The 14,354-nt window shown below is 32.0% G+C and overlaps 1 protein-coding gene across 1 annotated transcript in view; it reads left to right on the top strand.

Moving 5' to 3' along the window:
- Window positions 1-14,354, top strand: part of LOC133083007 (lysine-specific demethylase 6A-like) — a 157,723-nt gene that overhangs the window by 110,697 nt on the left and 32,672 nt on the right. The window contains exons 18-21 of the mRNA XM_061179670.1: window positions 4,513-5,285; window positions 10,231-10,360; window positions 12,103-12,208; window positions 12,646-12,851. Coding sequence (XP_061035653.1) covers window positions 4,513-5,285; window positions 10,231-10,360; window positions 12,103-12,208; window positions 12,646-12,851 — 1,215 coding nt within the window. The remainder of the gene's footprint in view (window positions 1-4,512; window positions 5,286-10,230; window positions 10,361-12,102; window positions 12,209-12,645; window positions 12,852-14,354) is intronic.

Below are 14,354 nucleotides of genomic sequence, written 5' to 3'. Positions count from 1 at the left end.
GTACACTTTAATCTATTCAAATAATAGACACACAACAAAATATATTTTGTAAATGTTTTTGTTGTATGTCTGTTGCTATAATGCTGTTTTAAAAAGTTTCTTCATAAGTTGCAATCCATTCCCTCTTCAGTCCCTGTCCTTGGGAACCACAAATTTGCTTTTTGTCTTTAACATTTACTTTTATGGGGATCAAAATGAACAGAATCCTACCTTTTCATGTATGTGGTGCTTTATTATTGCATTGCATGCATATATTTTATTTTTTAATCTATTTATTAACTTAGGAATATTTGTCTTTTCTGATTTCAGTCATAAAAATTATCAGCAGTGCCAATAGGAACATTTGTATAAAAGTCTTTCTGTGAATATGTTTTCATTTTTGTATCTTGGAGTCTGTATGAGTGGAGTCCATGAGTCATACGATAAAATGTTTAAACTGTTTAAGGATTTTCTGAACTTATATCCAAGTGACTGAACCATTTTCATTCCTAATAGCAATGTATGAGGCCACACTTATTCCATATACTTGTCAACACGTGATATTGATATTTTTTATTCTAGCTGTATAATGGTTCATGATAAGGTTTAATTTATATATTTCTAGTAACTAATATTTCCATGTGCTTATTTGCAATTTTTGTATTTAGGCCTTTTTTTTTAATGATGATGTAAATTTCGTTATGTTTTGAGTGCAAGTTCTGTTTGAGACATAGGTTTTGCAAATATATCTTTCTAGTGTTTAAGTTGTATTTTCACTTTGTTAGTAATGTCTTTTAAAATGGAAAAATTTAATTTTGCTGAAGATCTTTTTTCAAAGGTTTTAAAATTTAATGTTTTTGTTATTTCATATAAGAAATCTTTGCCAAAACCAAGGTTTGAAAAATTTTCTGCTGTATCCTCTTATAGAATATTTACAGTTCTATTTCACACTTCAGTTTTTTTTGAGTTAATATTTGTATATTTTGTCTGTGAATATCCAGTTATTTCAGCATAATTTATGAAAAACTTTTATTCTTTCCAACTTGCCAACTTAGTCAGAAACTAACTTACCAAGTTTGTAAATGTATTTTTCAGCTCTGTTTTGTTCTGCTAATCAATATTGTTTTTCTTAATAATCCTACATTGTCTTTATCACTGTAACTTTATGTTTTGGAATTTAGATGATATAGTTCTAACATTTTAGTTATTTTAAAAGTTGATTTGATTTTGCTTTTTTTGTACCTTCATATAATTTTTTGGCTCAGTATGTCAGTTTGTACCAAAAGTGCCTACTGGCATTTAGTAGGGGTTGTGTTGTACATATAAATCAAATTATTAATTTTTCTGAGCCATGAACATAGTAGCTTTCCATTTACTTAGTTCTCTTTTAATTTCTCAGCCATGTTTTTATGTGATTATGAATACAGTTATATTCTTGATTTATGTTCAAATCATTTCCTTAAGATATTTTGTAATTACTGTTGTAATTTCCTAATTTGGGGTATTTAGAATTCTGTTTATTTTTCAGAATTTCAGTATTTCTGAGATTTTATTATTTTTGATACTGGTAAAATTCCATTTTGTTCAGGGAATGTATTTTGTATGATTTAATTCTTATAATTTTAGTAAGAGTGGTTTTTCTCCTAGACTGTCACGTGAACTTGAAAAGTAATGTGTTCTTTGGTATTATTAACACCAACTTGCATTGGTTACTGTTTGCACTAAATATCATTTGTCATTCCTTTACTTTCAACATTTTTATATCTTTGAAGTTAAATGTCTCTTGCATACTACATATAGTGGGATATTGATGTTTTTAACCAGTCTGACAGTCTTTGCTCATTGGCAGGGAGAAGGTTCAGTCTATTCGTTTTGAATGTTGTTGTTAACGTTGTCTTAATTTCTACTTCCTCCTTTGTTCTTTGTTTTCTAGCTATGTCCCATCTGTTTTCTGATCTTCTTTTCCATATTTACTGCCTTTTTTGTGTTTAGCAAATATTTGTTGGTATATCTTTGAATTATTTAAATACAGAATAGCAGCTTTCATTTTCTCTGCCTTCGTGATTTTATTGCCATGTGTATTAATAAATGTGTGTATAAACCTAATAATGCAGTGTTTTAATTGCTTTAACATTTGTATGTTTAAAAGAAAAAAATATGTATATATATATACACACACACACAGTCTTTTACATCTATCAACATTTTAAAATTTCTACTGCTGTTCCTTCTTTGTGTTCCTGAGGTATTATGTAATGTCATTTGCTTTCAGCTGAATTATTTCTGTTAGTATTTTTTTAATGTTCCTTTAACTCTGTGCTTGCTGGTGACTTTTTTTAGAAATGTCTTTCTTTCACCTTTATCTTTGAAGTATCCTTTCACTTTATATAGAGTTCTCACTTAGCGTTCATTTTCTTACGAGTATTTTGAACATGTTATTCCACTGATTACTAGATTTCATGTTTTATGAGAGTCTTGTTTATGAGATCATTTTACCTTTTAATATGATGTCATTTTCTTTGCTGCCTCTGGATTTTCTCTTTGTAGCTTTTAGCAGTTTTATTATGATGTATTAGGTGCAGTTATTGTTTTTACGGTATTTAGTATTTTTCTGAACTTTTTGTAACAATGTTTTTCATCAATATGAGAAGTGTTCTGCTTTGGGTTCTTCACATATTGTGTTTGGGAGTCTGTTCTTTTATACTTAGCCATTTTTTACTTGATAACTCGTCATTTTTAATCTCTACTAGCCTTTCTGTTTTCTCTTTCTGACCTTTTAAAAACTCCATCTTAGTAACTTACTTGTTGAGGGCTGTCCCCTGAAATTTGTAGCCATTATCTTTTGTTTTTATTTTTAAATTTTAATGATTTTTCCCCTTTGTACATAATAGATTAGTGGTCTGCTAATTATTAGGGCCTGTGTTGTGTTTACAGTCCTTCAGTTGAATATTGACTGTCAGTTCAGGAATACATTGAAAGTTGCAGTTAGTTCTCAGGTTTTCCCTTTGCTTTACTGTACCATGGATTCCCTTTAAAAGAATTTATCAGCTTAAAATACTTTGATTTATAGCTAGAGGAGTAATAAAATTGTTACTTTTTAACCTGGCTGCTTATTTTCTAATTATTTCATTTGTCAGTCAGTTTTGATGATCATGAATGAACTTTTGATTTCCCTACCCACATCTGTTTTTAATGTGTCCAATGTGAAAGTGGTTAGTGTATAGATAATATTTCTGATTAAAAATTAGTTCAAGGTGTTTTAAATGGTAAAACTTGATACTGGATTTTCAAACTCGGCCTGATGTCAAATTTTAAGTAGATGATTGAAAGTGACATGTATTTATAACTTGTGAGTTCATTTTTTATTAATTTTCAGGTTATTACTGACACATTTCATTTCACAATGAAGAAAAAGGCTTTTAGCCTTGTTATGGAACTAATTACTATCTCAGGGAGTAGCAGTTCTAAAATTTTCTCTAGGGTTCTGAGGTACCACTTAATGTGGAGTTTTCAGTAAGAAATACATTAGTTTATTATAATATTTCTAACTTCGGAAAAGTTACTAGTTTTCATGTTCTGTTGTTTGTCTGGAAACTATTAAATTATTCTTTTACTGTTCCCATAACTTTAATTAGTATTGCTGGTAATTATTTTTTTAGTTACTTTGTCAATAAAATATAATGAGAATCTTCTTAAGGCAGTTTATGCCATCAAGGATAAATTTCAGGTAAAAATACCTTGATTTTTGTTCTGTGAAATATCTTTTCTCTGGTTTCAAACTTTTATTAATTTTGAAAAACTGCCTCATCACAATGTTTTAATAGGATCAATATATTCTCCTAATTGTGTGAATTTCAGGAAAAGTACTATCCTTCAGTCGAGTGCAGTGGGGACACTGAACTTAGAATGTCTTTTAGGATTGTGGGGTGTCAGAGAATGAGGATGGAAATCTGTATAAGTTATTCCTTGGAATAAATTCATACATTTTATAGTTTTGCTTCTTTGAGGCTAGCTCCTAGATCTACGTTATAGGTTCAGTGGTAATTTTAAAGGATTAATAAATATACTTTCTATGTTTAACATAACGCATTGTAGATTGGTTTATTTAGTCTGTGTTCATGGCTTTAATTGGTAATGACCATATGCATGGTTTTCCATATCTAAATTTACTGATAAATTTCTCTTAAGATGAAAATGTAAGTATCTGAAGTGAATAATAAAAATTCTCAAAGACTTAATGTGAAGAAACATATTGCCACACTAATAAATGAAATCTTTTAAGCAGCCCAGTTATATAATTTTACCTAAAGATTACTAACCACTTCAATCAGCAGATTATGGAAACTTTTAAAAACAATTGTTAGGATTTTGGTTATATTATGTTTCACAATTTAGTTGTTTAGTTTGTTTGCTTTCCTTTTATTTAAAATTTTTAACCCTCAGTATTGTTCTTTGTATACATTGGGAGTTTGCATAATATTCAGTTGAAACCCACAACACTGGGTTTTTAAAGTCTTCTTTCTTTTTTTTTAGGGGCTTCACAAAGGTCAGAGTTCACATTTAGCAGGATCTAATGATGAACAACCTTCACTTTCCACTGGTCCTGCCCAGTATCTCCAGGCGGCTAGCACGAGTATTCAGAAACAGACTGGACATAGAACGCTGCCTAGCAGTTCAACACAGGGAACTGCTTTCAATCACCTCTCCTCTCATATTGCTACCTCAGGTGGACAACGAGGCATTACCTTTACCAAAGAGAGCACATCTTCAGGAAGTAGATCTTCAGTGCCTGAAATAAGCAGGCACACTGGAGACACACTTAATGGCTGTGCTGGTGTCAAGGGACTTTCTAATCATATTCAGCAGTTGATGGCAGAACCTGTTCGCAATCCAAACCATGGAGATTCTACATCACCAAATTTAATTTCATGCAATCCTCAGATCTCTACCTTGTTGGCTGGAAAAGGCAGTGACAGTATGGTGACTGGAGCTTGTGACAAAGTCAATAATATTCACACAGAAAGTCATGCAAAGACTAATACTTCTGTTGCCTCTTCACCCTCTTCAGTTATTTCCACCACAACACCTTCTCCAAAATCCACTGAGCAGACAACCACACATGGTATTACCAGCCTTAACAGTCCTCACATTAGTTTACAAACAATTAATGGAGAAGGGCTAGAGAACTCACAGAGCTCTAATAAAACAGACCTGCCTACAATTAGCCACAAAACTGATCATCAGATCATACCATCAATGTCTGTGTCCATATACTCAAATTCCACAGAAGTTCTGAAGGCATGCAGGTTAGTATGGGAAAGTGTATCACAAAGGGAAAATAGTTGACTCCTGACTTGATCAGAAAACTGAAATAATATTTGATTTTATAAGAAATAAAAATTATGTAAAAGGTGATAATAGTCACTTGTCTAAAATAACTTTCATATCTAACTTTGTTATACCTCAATATTATGGTTATATCATATCAGTGTGTCACATGTGAAAAGCATTTTTCTACAACCTGCTTTCTCTGAGAGGCATGTCTGTAGCGTTACTGATCTGTTATCGGAGTTGTTATTGGCTTCTCTGTGATTGACCTTACTCTGGGGATTGAAACCAGAGAATGGGTTAAATTATACTTGGTAGAAAACAGCAAAGCCTAGGAAACCTTACTGTTTGTTTTCTTTCTGGTAACATTTTGTGTGACTCTACAAGAAGTTATAAACTAAGCAGGAGGGACAAGAGAAAGGAAGCCATATTCTGCTACTCTTAGAAGAATGGGCCTCAGAAATTTATTTCTTAATTGGTTTTATTGCCTTCACACAAAAAAGAAGACTCAAAGAATGAGGAACACTTTCTTTGATATTGTGAAACTGTAGATTTCCACATTCTACAGATTCAAATCCACCTTTTTTGAAAACAGCTTTATTGAGATATAATTCACATACCTCATAATTTGTCCCTTTGAAATGTACAATGCAGTGGTTTTTTTTTTTTTTTTTAATTAATTAATTAATTTATTTATTTATATTTGGCTGTGTTGGGTCTTCGTTTCTGCGCGAGGGCTTTCTCCAGTTGCGGCGAGCGGGGGCCACTCTTCATCGCCGTGCGCGGGCCTCTCACTGTCGCGGCCTCTCCCGTTGCGGAGCACAGGCTCCAGATGCGCAGGCTCAGTACTTGTGGCTCACGGGCTCAGTTGCTCCGCGGCACGTGGGATCTTCCCAGACCGGGGCTCGAACCCGTGTCCCCTGCATTGGCAGGCAGATTCTTAACCACTGCGCCACCAGGGAAGCCCTGCAGTGGTTTTTAGTGTATTTTCAGATGTGTGCCAACCATCACCACAGTGAATTTTTCAGCACCTGTTATACGATTTTTAAAGTAGTGTTTTTATTCTGTTCATATTAAACACAAAATCTAATCTAAAATAATAAATTACTTCATTTCTCACAGTTACTCATAAATGTTCTGTATAGGAGAATAAAACCTGTATGAAGGTTTGTTAGAATGCCACGGGTAATGCTTCTGTACAGTTTTCTAGAACATAACATTTGAAATTTGAATAATATACTAAGTTTTAAAAAGGTCTTTCTAATTAAGATTGAAATGAAATAAAATAGAAAATATATACCATTTACTATGTAACCTAAAGACTTTTTAATCTACCTTGACTATTTAATGCAGGTTTTGAATTTCAAATGTAAAAAATATTCTTGATTAATGACTATCTCTTCCTGAAACTAGGAGGTTTTATGTCTCTTCTGTATTGCTGAAACTAAAACATGTTTAGATTTTTGAGGAACTTAAGATTATTTTATTAGAAGGCATCACCAGTCAACCATTGAGTGTTACTGACAAAATTCTAAACTGAAAGAAGACTTTTAAATATTTATATAGATTGTACTTGCTCTTACCTGGGGTAGAGTAATAGAGAAATGGAAATAATTACTATTTTGTGAAAATATAATTAAAATTAAGAAGTTTTTGTCTTTCATTGTGGATTAAATTTTAATCTTCTCTCCTTATATTGGAAATGTATGTAAACACTTAATTCAGGCTAACATTCTTAATTTTTGGCTCAGAAACTAGTAAAAGGACTTTTCCCTTATTACTGCAGATGTGTAAATTTATTTTTATAACTTGCAAATAACTTTAAAATGCCATAGATTCCTATGGATGCCTGATTTTTCCAGTAGATATGCCTACCAGTTTATTAGTGAAGGGATATATAACCTTTCACCATCTCCAACAATTGTAAAGCTAAGAACAAAGAATAGAAAAGAAAGGATGGAGGAAAGAGAATAAAAGGACAGGTTCTGAAAATTGAGGATAAAATTATTATCCAGTTTAGAGAAAGAGCCAAGACAGCAAATGATAACTGTCCTATGGGGACCAGTTGTGTTAACTGATAGTGGTGTGTTCTTTGCAGGACTCAGCATTCAGATTAGTTCAAAGAATCGTAAGTGTGAGAGTGTAATCTCACTGATTAAGAAACTTATTGAGGAAAATATCTAAATTGTATATGAGTTATCTGTAGAGCACCTTTCATTTTTTTGTATTTAAATGTTGTATTTAAAAGTAAATTTAAAGTAAGATATTTTAAAGTAAGATATTTAAAAAATAATTTTTATGTAGTAATACATTTCTGCAATAATGAGGTACCCTTAGTCTTTCCCACTTCCATTTTTTTCCCAACTTCATTTCTTTCCTTGTCAGATTTTTATGGTAAAAAGTTTCTCTTGAAGAGCAATGGAGTCAGGGACTTCTCTGGTGGTCCAGTGGTTAAGACCTCACCTTCCACTGCAGGGGTTGCAGATTCAAGCCCTGGTCAGGGAGCTAAGATCCCACATCCCTCTCGGCCAGAAAAACCCAAAACATAAAACAGAATCAATATTGTAACAAATTAAATAAAGACTTTAAAAAATAATCCACATTAAAAAAAAAACGCAGTCATACCTCTTTAGAAGTTAATCTGTTTTCTGTTATCCACAGCCCTATCCTTATGCATTAAGGTTGATAGATATTTTAACAGAGAAAAACACTTACGGTTCCTTTATTTTCAAAAACATATCAGTTCTTTTTGGTAAATATCTGTGTAATTGAACTATTGAGCAGTTTTCTCTTGTCTAGATTTCTCACAAGTTTTTTAAGTATTGTTAAAATTTTAAACTGCTGTTGTTTCATTCCTTTTTGTTGCATTTATCACATCTTTGCTTCTGTTAAGATTTTAGATTTTAAAATGTAATTTCAGCATTTCAAGTGATTGGTTAGTTTTGGCTCCCTTGATCATGCTTCATCTCCCTCCCCCCCCCCCCCCCCCCCCGTTTTCAAATCTATTTTTATTTTCTATATATTCATACTTTATTCTGTTACAGGAGCATAAAATCCATACAGGCAGAATTATACTAGCTGTCACTTCCTGTCACTGTGTCTCATTTTTCATATAGAGTATGTTAAATAAGCTTATAAAATTTTTTCAAACACAAATACTTGATCCATATATTAGGGTATTCTAAAATATTTATATTATATTGTATCGTATCTCTGTCTCTGGAAAACAAGTTTTTGTAATCAAACTGAATCATTTCATGGAAAATACACAGTGACATATGTAATTCAGCATTGAAACCGATTCCTTTTATTGTACGGAGATAATTGAGTCTTACTGCACTGGCCTAACAAGGGTACTTGAATTTTTTCCTCTGTTAGCTTCAGACATGTATTTTTGTTGTAAGCAACAGTTCTATGGATTTTATGAATTAGGATCAATTCTGTTTTTAAATTTAAAAACTTTAAACACACGGGTCATTATGCCTTGTGGACAGATAATGAAACCTAGATGCTGATTTAGGATTTAAACTTAATTGGTGGTTAAGTATAAAATTTTAATGTAATTCATATTTGTAAATTCTTTTCTTTAAAAATAGAGAAATCTGCATTTTCAATCTAATTCATAATTATAAACCCCATCCAAGGGAAATCCCTGGCTGTCCAGTGGTTAGGATACCGCAGTTTCACTGCCAAGGTCCTGAGTTTGACCCCTGGTCAGGGAAGCAACCCAGGACGCAGGCACACAGGGCTCGCCAGGGGGAAAAAAAAAATCACAACTCTTTGTTTTTAAAAAATAGGTTATACACGCTGGAAGCTGTTTATTATGGCATTTCAAAGTTGATAACTACTCCATTTGAAACTTTAGTTTTCATTAGTCCTACGAAAATATCCTGACTTTCAGGCTTTTCTTCCCTTTAGCAAAAGTAAAGCTAAGCAAGGAATGGTTATTTTGCTTCAACTTCTGTAATTGTATAATTTGAAAATTTTAAATGTAATTTGTTTTTCAGAAATACGGTTATTTGTTCTGAAGAAATACAGTGTATATTTATTTCAGTTTCCAAAGTAGAGCTTTTGGATTCTTATCCGAAATTTAATATTTTTAAGAGCTATTTTCCTTATGTATTTTAATTCATTGATTAGTTTTTACTTTCAGTGATTGAATATGACAACTTGAATGATTTCAAAAGCTTAACAGGTTTCTGTATTGTTTTCTGAGTTTAAAATTTTAAGAATTTAAAAATATCCCCATAATGGGTTTATATTAAAAAGAGAGAGTTTGGAAGCAATATTCTTACATTTTAAGAATTTATAACTTACCAAATATGATACCTTTCAATGAATGAAAAAAATAATTTAAATACCATCACGTAATAATTATATACAATGTGAGAATGTTTAGTGACTATACAAATCACTTTAAAAATTATTATAGTCTGTAACTATAGTAGACTGGATTCTTGCTTAATCTTAGGGAGCTGCACAGAAAATCAGTTTTGATAATAAAATAAAAAATAAAAAAAACATAGTCACAAAGGTAATCTGGATATATGATGTAGGAAAAGAGACAAATATTACAGTGAAATTATTGGTAGTTAAAATATTTTGGTTCAAGTTATTTTTTTAACATTAAATGAAACAAATCTAAAGGTGAGATATGAAAGAAATGGAGTTCATATTCCTTAGATGAGGAAATAAATTGGAAAACTATGAGGAAAAATATTTTGTGAGTGATTCATGTTATGTGGATATAGTATATTTAGTTATTTTTCAAAATTAACTTTTTTTGTGAATGGATATGAATATTCTAGAATGATTTTATTATTATAAACGCCCTATACACAGAACCTAAGATTTTCTCTTGTTTTAATCTTGTGTTTTTAAAATTACAATATAACTGATATTTTTCTTCTAATTGTTTTCTAGGAATCTAGATAAAAATGGCCTATCCAATAGTCACATTTTGTTGGATAAATGTCCACCTCCAAGACCACCGTCTTCACCATACCCACCCTTGCCAAAGGACAAGTTGAATCCACCCACACCTAGTATTTATGTGAGTCTCATCAACAAACTAGAAATGTCAAGTGTCTGAACTTGTCTGTCTTTATAGATATATTTTTAAACCAGTGTAGATCCTTTTAGGGAAAATTTAATTTTTTCTCAAAAGTTACAAACTTTGGAAAACCATGTTTGTATCCCAGAGGATCACAAATGATATCTTTCAATCTACATATGGTCCACTGCCTGGTTTTGTGAATAGAAATCTTATTGTTACATAGTCATGTTCATTTATTTACATGTTGTCTGACTGCTTTGTACTAGATTGGCAGAGTTAACTAGTAGCAAAAGAGCATAGATAGTTCACAGAACCAAAGATATTTACCATCTGTCCTTTTGTAGAAAAAGTTACTGACCACAGGTGTATTCAAAAAGAGTTTTTGAAGAGAATATTTAAATTTAAAATGTCTTCTCATTTATGAACTGGGATTATATAGCAATAGGTAATTGAGTAACAATAGGTAATTGGTTTTATGTCAGTTTTTTGTTAACATGCTTCTAAATCTCTGTTCTGCCGTCTGCTGATTATATGGACCTTGATGTTATGCTTCAATAAAAAAGAATTTTTTGTAACTAAAAAAGTTGTTGAGGATATAAAAATGATTAGTTCATGTTAGTAAAAAGGTTAAATATAAGTAGATAATTATAAATTTTCAATTTGAAGCTAAGTGTTTTTACTTCTCAGAAATTTAAGCATTTGGTAAAGAAATGTGGTTGGTATTAGTTAAATCAAAAGTTTCTATGATTTTTTTTTTTAGAGTTTGTGAAAAAAAAAGTCCTTCCAATCAGCTTCTAAGACAGAAGTATTTAGAATGATGTTATAGATAAGAGCATTTTTGAAATCTGGCCTTTTTAAAAAAATTAATTAATTAATTAATTAATTTGGCTGCGTTGGGTCTTCATTTCTGTGCGAGGGCTTTCTCTAGTTGCGGCAAGCGGGGGCCACTCTTCATCGCGGTGCGCGGGCCTCTCACTATCGTGGCCTCTCTTGTTGCGGAGCACAGCCTCCTGACGCGCGGGCTCAGTAGTTGTGGCTCACTGGCCCAGTCGCTCCGTGGCATGTGGGATCTTCCCAGACCAGGGCTCGAACCTGTGTCCCCTGCATTAGCAGGCAGATTCTCAACCACTGCGCCACCAGGGAAGCCCTCTGGCCCTTTTTTTGACCGGACGTTGTGTAAATCCTTTACCAAATGAAACTTTAGTGATAGCTTGCTGTGAAGGAAGGTCCAGATATAAAGATGAAACTAAGCCTCCGAAACTGAACTTTGTGGGAATAAATGCAAAATGGAGATATATCTTTTGTGGGTCTTATCAAATCATTTTTTATTTTGATAATAGTTTTTAAAACACTTCTGATGTTGAATTTAAAATTTTACTTCTTTACCTCTTCTATACAGGAATTATGGAAGTACACTTGATAAGTAAACTTGGGAAATACCTTTGAACTATTAAGTTATTTAAATCATTTTGTGAATGTTAGTGCGATATCAGAAGTTAATAACATCATTTCAGAATTTATTAAATGTATTTTTTAAAAAATAAACTTATATAGTGATTTTCTCCTAATAGGATTTTCCTGAAAGGACTAATGATAAAATACTGTAATATGTAGCACTAAATGTTAATGGTTAAGGTACATTGTTAATGTAAAAATGCCTGACAAAAGAAATGAAAACATATTTGCAGGATTATATTTAGTCATTTTCTGAAATCTAACACAATATTTCAATTTTACAGTTGGAAAATAAGCGTGATGCTTTCTTTCCTCCATTACATCAATTTTGTATAAATCCCAAAAACCCTGTTACAGTAATACGTGGCCTTGCTGGAGTTCTTAAATTGGGTAAGGTTTAAAAAAAACTTGGAACATTTCTTTTCCTGTCTTGCATTTGTTAAAACACTGGCAGAAATGCATTTTTTCCCAGTTTTTTCAGTTTGTATTTTAATGTTCTCCCCTCCTTTCTGTCTCCTTAGCACATTTTTAACATGATGCCTCTATTGGCGGCTTTTGGCAAATTTTGGGTGGGTTTTTCCTTGTTTTTAAGTTGGTATTATTAGGCATCATGAGTGATTTAGGTTAGATAATAGAAGACCTTTTGCGTGTAAAATGTAGGTAAAATTAGATCCTGCTATTTCCTTCAGTCCCTTGTTAATACCCTGTCATGATGGTTAGATGTAAAGCTTCATGGGACTGCTGTGCTGGTTTGTTCAAGTACTTTTGAAACATTCATTGTACCAAATACAATTTTATTTATTAACAAAATTTGTTTATTCGTGAAGATCTTGGACTTTTCTCTACCAAAACTTTGGTAGAAGCTAACAATGAACACAAAGTAGAGGTGAGGACACAGTTGTTGCAACCAGCAGATGAAAACTGGGATCCCACTGGAACAAAGAAAATCTGGCACTGTGAAAGTAATAGATCTCATACTACAATTGCTAAGTATGCACAGTACCAGGCCTCCTCCTTCCAGGAATCATTGAGAGTAAGTGTTTATTTCATGGAGATTATTTTGCTAAATTAAATGCACATTACTTTTCTAACAGTGTATTCAGTTAATATAATTAGGTTTTATAAATGTACAAATTATTAAACTTTTACATGTTTAAACAAAGTTACAGTTAACAAAAATACATACTGTTAATAGAGAAAGTACTGTTTTACAAGATTTCCCTGTTTTTGAAATGTTTCTATTTAAAATTGTAGAGTAAGTAGGTCTACATAATAGTTCCAGAGTGACTTTAATGTGAAGAGTATTACCTGGGTAGTGCTCTTGTGTTTATTTGGTCTATGAAAAGGTGTTTCCATTTTGTTTTATTTGAAAGATACTCCATAGGGAATCATTCGTACTCTTTCTGTGTCATTCATAGTCTCTGAAGAAGACTACAAAAGAAGCAGAAATTTACAAAAATATCTCAAAATATATGCTTTGCCTTGTTTGTGATCCTATTGGGGAATGCTTTGAATTTCTCCCCTCTACATATTGTGTTAGTTATAAGTTTTTTGTAAATATTCTTATCAAATGAAGGGAGTTCCTCTCTATTCCTAGTTCAGTGACAGTAATTTTATCATGTACCAAGTGTTCAATTTTTGTCACTTCTTTTGCTGCATCTGTTATTATGATAATGTGATTTTTCTTTTTTAGTCTGTGGATGTGTGATGTATTGTAACAATTGATTTTCTAATGTTGAATAAATCTTGCATACAGTGGATAAATCCCAGTTTGACATCGTGTATAAATCTCTTTCTACATAGTTGGATATGATTTGCTGATAACTGTTGAGGATTTTTGTTGAGGTTATATTAGTCTGTAGTTCTCTTGTAATGTTTTTGGTAATGTCTTGTAATGTTTTGCTATTAGGGTAATCGTTATCCTGGCTTCATAGTATAGTTGAAATACTGCCTCTGCTTCTATTTTCTGGAATAGATTGTAGAGCACTGGCATAATTTCTTCCTAAAGTTTTGGTGGAACTCATCAGTGAATTTATCTGGGCATGGTGGTGCTTTCTGTTCTGGAAAGATATTAATTGTTATTCAGCTTAAATAGTTACAGGTTTTACTCAGATTATCTCTTTCTCCCAGTGTTATTTGTGGTAGATTGTGTCTTTCAAGGAGTTGGTCCATTTCATCTAGGTTATCAAATTTGTGGGTGTAGAGTTGTTCATAGTATTCCTTTATTATGCTTTAATGACCATGGGGTTTGTAATGATGTTCTGCCTTTTATTTATGTTATTAGTAATTTTTGTCCTGTGGTTTCTTGTTGTTTTTTGGGTTTTTTTCATTTTTTCCCTCAGCCTGGCCTTATCAATTTTGTTGATCTTTTCAAAGGGCCAACTTTTGGTTTCATTTTTCTCTTTTGAGTTTTATTTTCAGTTTTATTGACTTCATTTTTAATTCTTAATACTTCTTTTCTTATGCTGTTACATTGGTTTTAATATGCTCTTCTTTTGGATTTAATTTTGTTGTATAGTGGAAAGTTAGATGATTG

Source organism: Eubalaena glacialis, unplaced genomic scaffold, assembly GCF_028564815.1.
Source record: "Eubalaena glacialis isolate mEubGla1 unplaced genomic scaffold, mEubGla1.1.hap2.+ XY H_3, whole genome shotgun sequence".
Lineage (NCBI taxonomy): Eukaryota > Metazoa > Chordata > Mammalia > Artiodactyla > Balaenidae > Eubalaena > Eubalaena glacialis.
Note: the sequence above shows the minus strand (reverse complement) of the source record. Positions and strands in the feature narration are given on the sequence as shown.